The sequence below is a fragment of the Daktulosphaira vitifoliae genome, unplaced genomic scaffold (genome assembly GCF_025091365.1).
Source record: "Daktulosphaira vitifoliae isolate Bord-2020 unplaced genomic scaffold, ASM2509136v1 Scaffold_5, whole genome shotgun sequence".
NCBI classification, from domain to species: domain Eukaryota; kingdom Metazoa; phylum Arthropoda; class Insecta; order Hemiptera; family Phylloxeridae; genus Daktulosphaira; species Daktulosphaira vitifoliae.
In genome coordinates, this window is record NW_026099576.1 from 24,523,291 (window position 1) to 24,531,420 (window position 8,130).

General features: G+C 25.4%; 1 protein-coding gene across 1 annotated transcript; it reads left to right on the forward strand.

The window, feature by feature from the left end:
* The first annotated feature begins 736 nt into the window (after positions 1 to 736).
* Positions 737 to 5,313, forward strand: LOC126907139 (uncharacterized). Its single transcript, XM_050688232.1, has 2 exons — positions 737 to 2,308; positions 4,078 to 5,313. Exons 1-2 carry the CDS (start codon positions 856 to 858, stop codon positions 4,302 to 4,304), a joined length of 1,680 nt encoding a protein of 559 aa, XP_050544189.1. The 5' UTR covers positions 737 to 855; the 3' UTR covers positions 4,305 to 5,313.
* The last annotated feature ends 2,817 nt before the right edge of the window (positions 5,314 to 8,130 follow it).

Consider the following 8,130-nt stretch of genomic DNA (forward strand, 5'->3'; position numbering starts at 1 on the left):
AGGAAAAGAGCGGGGTGAGTGTACACATAAATGCCGCCCGAAGTAGTACACCGCTGACCATCTCTCATGTGCACAAACAAATCACAACACTTATATACTTTTATCTTTGTGCTGTAGACAAAAAATGCCGTCGCAATATGCAATCGGCTCAACAAAAGTATAATTTTTAATCAAATTTGCGAATTTACAAAATTAATGAGGAGTGTTTTTTGTCACGTTACAAAATATTAAAATATTACCGTCATTAAAGACGAAAATTCATTATGCTATCATTATTATTTTTTAGTTTAAATAATGTTGACAAAATATTGATCAATATTAAAAAATGTATTTTCAATGAATTATTGCTTTATTTTTTTTTAATTAATAATTAAATATTTATAAAATGTGTATCTAACTTTGTAATGCTACAAATATAAATAACTAATTGAAAAACACAACTATAAATAATATTTATTATTTTTTTAGTTAAAACGAAAAACAAGCCATCGATAATACGTAAAATACATTTTTCTATGACATTTTTTCTTTGAAAATTTATATCCGAACGACTTATTTTAGTAACGTTTTTAAATATTGCACTTTTAATTCGAAAAATCTTAAAAATACTTATAGTGTATAACAGATGGTAAATATTAAAATATAATAAAAATTTGTTAATAGGTATACATATATCTTGTCTGTATATTCTGTTTAATTTATTAATTATAATTCAAACATAAAATTAGTTAAATAAAGTAAGTTTTTACTATTGAGTAGAAACGAAAAAAAATTATAACTCTAACTTAAGTTCACATAAACTTCCTATAAACGTATTCAGTATTTTGAAGTTCGAATAAAGTTATAAACAACAAAATGATTTTTACAAAATTACTCAGTTTATTTTTTGTAAACTTCTGCATGGCAAATTATTTCAAAAATATGCAATGTAATTTTTCAGTGTATTTTTTAAATTATTTCAATCATAATAAACATTTTTTGCAAGAACTGAGTGTAAACAAAAATAATTACAATGAATTTGATGTAATAACATATGGTGCTGCTGTACAGACTCACGGTGAAATTGTTATGGTCATGTTAGATGTTTTAAGAAAATTCAATTCAAGAAATTATTCAAGAGAGTTAATGACAATCAATTTATATTTGAATAACGTTTCAAATACTCTTGACATGATTGGTAAAAATGATGATGGCACATTTGATTATTCAGACAACACATCAAACCTAATAAAAGGATACACGATAATGCATCTATATATTGAAGAACAATTAGAAAAATTTATTAAAAAAATGTGTTCTAATGAACCTTTAGATGAAGAGTTTGTTAAATTTCCATATTATAATACATGTGAAGACTTGCACCCAAAGAACCTACAATATATAACAGAAAAACTTAAAAATAGAATATTCGACAAGAATTTGCATACTAATATAGAACGGAAGAATAGAAAATTAAATAATAATTATGTACTGAATGAATTAATATCAGCCATTAATCGATGCAAATACGAAGAATTTCATCCAAAAAATTTACTGTTTTACGATTTAATGACAAACCAACATGACTTTATTGAGAACGGTGTTAATCAAATAAAAAAATATCGAATAATAAAAGATGGACAACCGGAACATATTTTAGATCTGCTCCGATTTGCCCCTTTAATTGAAAAATGCTCTGATGGAAGTACTTTAACAGTTTTGGATGTGTTTCGATACGTAAAATACAGTTTTGAAAGACTAAATATTAAATGTTTTGAAATGTTAGTACAAATTGCAGCATTACATCCTATAATAACATTTATACAATATTACAATTCAATATTTGTTAACTCAACTGATGTTATTGGATTTAGAGATCATCATGAAAAAGCCCAAATTTTTTATAGAAATATGATTAATTTAGGCTACACATTAATTATACATTTAGAGGAATTTATGGATTTGAAAATGTTTGCAGATTTTTTCATAAACGACATAAAAGATATACTATCAGTGGTTGAAAGTTTAATGATTCAGTTTAAGCAAGAAACTATATCGCAATTCAACGAAATGAGCGAATTACTGACCAAAAAAACAACAAAAATGTTGAAAGTTAATAAATTGGATTACAGTTTTGAGATAGTAAAATTAGACGAAAATAACATAGAAATCTTTTACGACAAATTAATTAAAAATTTTGATCAAATAAAAGCATATACAGTAGAATTAGAAAAACATAAGAACTCGTTTTTTGTTGTCAATAATACAATGACTAAAAAATTCTTTGCATTTCATAACAGCACTCACTTTTTAAAATCTAAAATTATAGGTAAGGTATTTTTGAAATTTGTAATTTTTTAAATTGTATATTAATTACATTTCAAATATTCATAATCATAATTTTTAAATTAATTCATTTGATTAGAATAGAGCTTTTGCTTTACACAACTATATTAAAATAGATTTTTTAATAAAACTAGATTGTGTATACAGAGTGGCCCACCATTCACTGACAACTTAAATAACTTTTGATCCAGTTAATATTTTTAATTGATTTTTTTTTTTTAATAATAGTTGTACGTTATGTCTATAGCTATATCTCAATAATTAATTTTTTTACATTTTATTAAAAATATTAATTATTTTTAAATTTTAAATAAAATGTAAAAAAAAAATCTAAGATAGCTATTTTGTAGAGTAGAATTTAAGAAAAATTTTAGTAAAAAAATATCTTATTAATATTCAGTAGTAAATATTCTGTAGCGTTTTGAAGTTTGTGAAAATTTGAATTTTCATGTATTATTTTACGGTATTTAACATTGAAATACGTTTTGAGAAAAGGACAGAAGAAAACGCTATCTTTTCATGATTACTGTGTATACATATGATGATAGTGTGTATACATTACAAACTTGGCATTAATACCATGATAAGAAATTAGATAAGGCAATTATTACTTATCACTCTCATTCAAAAGTATAAGTCATTTTCATGGAAAAAGTTACACACCTCCAAATTATAGTAATCATGAAAAGATAGCGTTTTCTTCTGTCCTTTTCTCAATACGTATTTATTGTTTAATACCGTAAAATAATACATGAAAATTCAAATTTTCACAAACTTCAAAACGCCACAGAATATTTAATACTGAATATTAATAAGCTATTTCNATTTCATAACAGCTCTCACTTTTTAAAATCTAAAATTAAAGGTAAGGAATTTTTGAAATTTGTAATTTTTTAAATGGTATATTAATTACATTTCAAATATTCATAATCATTTTTAAATTAATTCATTTGATTAGAATAGAGCTTTTGCTTTACACAACTATATTAAAATAGATTTTTTAATAAAACTAGATTGTGTATATACTGTTTATAGAATGCNAAAAAAAAAAATCAACTAAAAATATTAACTGGATCAAAAGTTATTTAAGTTGTCAGTGAGTGGTGGGCCACTCTGTATACTGTATATAGAATACAATTTGATTTATCTAGAATACTAATACTCCCAATTATTTTTGTTAAGTTGTGATTTTTTAATGAAAATGTCTTTAATTATTATTTTAATGTACTATGAAAAATATCACAGATATTCCAAAAAAAATATATATATATATTTTTAAAACACATTACTTTCAGAGCTGGCTTTATAAAATTGAAATTGGAAACATATAATCATTTTTATACCATTTATTTCAGAATAGACTAAATATAATTGCGACCTTTTGATTGCCAGTTTGTCATGATATTTTATGAGTTATTAAAATTTTTAAATATAGACAAGAAGAGTGCGCAACACGTTATTATTTTTGTTCATTCGTGTGATAAAAAGATGGCGTGTTTAACACCATTTCACTCCTCATTTTACTATAATTTTTGAAGGGTAATATTTTAAAAAGTATTTTTAACAGCCTGTATCAAATATTTTTAGATCAAAAAACAATATATATTTTTTAACCTAAACATTTCATGCACATATTAAATTAAATTATATAATTTAAAGCAGTTTAGGAGCCAGTTATTTCTTTAAAATATCATTCTATTAAATAGTTTTGAAATAGTAACAATTATTTTTTAACAAAAATTCTGATTTCAGATCGTATGTGTGAAGACAATATTTATATTTCATTAAATAAAATAAACTCGAACTATAGTGATGAGAACTTTAATGATGCAATTGATAGCTATGACTTAAGTAAGATAAATAATGAAATAAAAACTGTCGAAAGTCAACATGATGATGAATTTGAAAATGAAGAAAATAAATTAGATAACTCAAAACATTTTCCAGATTATATGATTGATTATTTACTTTTTAGATGAATCTATTAATTAATTATGACTCAGAAATTTTTGATAAATTTAATATTAATAAGACTATTGTAATCAGCTAAATTTACTAAATTAATAATCTGAATAAAGACGATAAAGCAATATATTAAATACAATTAAATATCAATCTTTATCATTGATTAGTTCGTGCTTATTAATAGACACTTTGAATGGACATTCCAGATAGCTCAGCTGTTTCAGTGTCTAATTAAATAGTCTTACCTTAATAAAAAGGACTATAATTATGTTCTAGCTGTATCTACTCGTTTTTATTGAACCCTCGGACTCCACGATCTCGATAGAATGTATTCATACATAACAACCCAATAAGTCATTACAGTAGTTTTGATTTTTTTGACGTTATAAATTGATGCTCTAAAGATCTTCTTCTTTTTCTTCCTCGCCTTAATCCCAAATACTTGGGGTCGACCACCGCCTAAGTTTTGTTCAGGATTCCTCATACTTTTTTGATAATAATTTTTACGCCTGCTGTCGACCTGACGCAACCTTATTAGTCGCCTCTAACGACTGGCAGAGGGGCCATGGAGGTATTCTTAGCCCCAATCCACAGGGAAAATGATGCTTTAAGGTAATTTCAAAAAAAATTTAAAGAAAGGTGTTTATTGAACTTGACCCTTTTTTTTTCATGTATAAATAGCACATTCAAATATATAATTCTCTACATATATCAATACATATAATAATACATATTAGGACGGAACCATTAATTTCGAAAACCGGAGCTTATAAGTTTTTAATACTTGAAATGTATATATTTCAAACGAAACGTCGAACATCCAGTCAAAGTCAAAGTGGCTATTATTAAATCATGGACTAATCAATAGTAAATTAATTTTAAAATTGTATTTAATTTATTGCTTTTTCGTTCTTTACTAATAAAACTAAAAGCCAAATTAATTAAATCTTTTAACAATCTTAAAATGCAAACAGTTTGTCTATAAGAAAAATTATAAGAACTTAATTGTTTTAAAATGTTTTTTCTATCAAATTGACATGGTCCTGCTTAGCAATTTTTTACACGGAGCCACACGACTCGCGTCACGGTTATCAGCCGCCGCCCAACTCTACGTGTAGATAGTAGTTTGACTGACTAACAGCGCGTGCCACATGCCACAGTACAAAGTTCAGCGAGTGTCTCGCATCCGACGACGACGACCTGTCGCAAAGATACGTTGAAGTCATTTTCGCGGCACCTCACAAAACGAACCGTTCCCCACCGAGCCCTGTGCCATAACTTTCTGATACCAATTAAAATAAACGTCACTTATCGAACCTACGTCTTTTGTGACGAATACGTTTCGTTCAATCTCTTCCTTAATTTAACATGGTCCCGGATCAATATAATCAAACAAAAAGTAGGGATTTCCATTTAAGAGAATTAAAGTTTAGGCGTTTTTATTCCTGAAAGATTAAACAAAATATATTTAACTACATATTATTGTAGTGTTGTTAGAATCGAACTATATGTTCCTTTACAAAAATTGAAATATTCAATAGTTTCTAAAAAAAGTGTTTTATCCTTACTTGACCTGACCACTCTATAGTATAAAACATAATATTAGACTAAAACCATTATGTCAGAAATACAGTTTGTTGGAGCTATATATTTCTATTTGATATTTTAATTTATATCACTATTTCCTAAACATGAAAATCATGTTAATATTGGTCTAGTGAGAACTAAGAATTTTCATGGACAGATATAACAAAAAAAAATACGTCATAGTAAAACTCAAGGCTAACCATGTTATCGCATTTTTTTCACTCGTTAAGTTAAGTTAAGTTAATTTCGAAAAGATTGTTAGAAACTTTAATAAAAACTAGACAAGTACGGCAAAAATCAAAAATTGGCTTTTGTCAATTAAAATATAATGAGCAAAAATATGATGTATTATAAAGTATGTGGTTGTCTTTTAAGTTCCCATTTACTATTTACATATTAGAATGTCTTTAGAATATACTTTTGGTTTGTTAACCAGTTTTAATATGATATTTCAAGGTGAAGGACCTTTGTTTACACCTGCTAAAACCAGAAATAGAACTGCTATTGAAAATAGTTGCTCTAAATTTCATGTCGGTAAATTACATAAGAAGCCTCGGTTGTATAATGAATATTGTACCTTAAAATGATCATTTCATCTCCCACTTAATGATGTATACATTTGAGTATTGCAAATTGAATCTATTACACCTTTAAAACTTAATAATTTGGGCAAATATTCAGAAATATTTACATTTTTAAACCATACGAAAAATTGTATATTGAACTATTTTTAAATATCAAATAAAGATTTGTTTTTGATGATAATATGTATAACCGTTTAGCTGTAACTAATTCATCTATAATTCTATAACTAATTCTAAGTTATAAAATACTTTAAAATAAAATCTCTAACTTTTGTAATAAAAATAATTCTTATTTTGTATTTTTATATCAGTAGTATTTAAGATCTTCATCAAAAGTGAAGACAATTTACACTAATGGATATGCAACATCCTTTAACTATTGAGAGAACAACATTTTAGAAGACTAGAGGACGATTTTTTTAGTGAAAAATGTTATAAAATAAATATAAACATTTTTTATTCTTAACTATTTATTTTATGTAAAACTTCATTATCACTACTATGTCTCTATCTCCAATTATTTGAAGTCAGCTCTACCTTTCGATTCCACAAGATATTTTATTATTTTAAATTAATATTGTATTGTGTTAATTATTAAATTTACTTTCATTAATTTATCATTTTATATCTAAATTCAAAATAGACTTGACGCTTCTTTATACTACTCGTCATATTATTGAAATTATTAGAGTCATAACTAAGGAAAGACTATTGGGATAAGGATATATAAGCGCGGTTATTATATTACAAAATACTTAATAAATATAATTCAATTATAAAACGTTATTCGATTAATTATAACCAACTTATTATAATAGATTGTATGCGCCTTGGAAGTGAGAAACCTTATTACATTTATCCTGGGACAATAAGAAATAAGGAGCCTGGGTTAATGTAGTTAAGACTGTTAATAAATGGAATATTAGATCGTTGGATCACAACAAGTGTACATTAATAAAATTAAATACACTTCAATAAATAATTATAATTCAGTAATAATATGTTTTTTTGCACAATGATTAGCTATATAACTCAATAAATAATTAGCATAAATACAAAATGTCAACGTGTGACTGAAACTACTAAATGAACTTAAATATTACAATAATTATTTTATCTGCAGGTTTTTAACTTTGGCGTGAATTGTGTATAGCTCATATAGTTAACATGAATTGCATATCACAATATATATATTTAGATGAATTTTCACAAGTACAATGTACAATGTAAACTGTAATCAATAAATTTCACTGACAATGTGTAATAAAATGAACAATGTCGCTACATTACATGAAAATCTAGCAATTACTTTTAATATTCTTAATCGAAAAAACCAACTTTATTGAACATTAACAAAAAAATTTGTTTTAATTGATACTACAAAAACTTTATGTTAAAAATAACTAAATGTGTATTAGTAATAGTGTTGGGTTTAAGTGTTAAGCCTAAATATACTACCGGATGATAGTGCAACCATCACAAATCGCATGAACTATTATAACTTCAGTACTCTGTATTATTAATGCATTATTTTATTATTACCATGTGTATACATCTTTAGTACATAATTAATTTTTTTCTACTATGTGATAAATAAATACAAATTTTATATTTGCTCAACTATATTTAATACATAATTATCGTACACTCGTTTTCTTGGAATCTATTG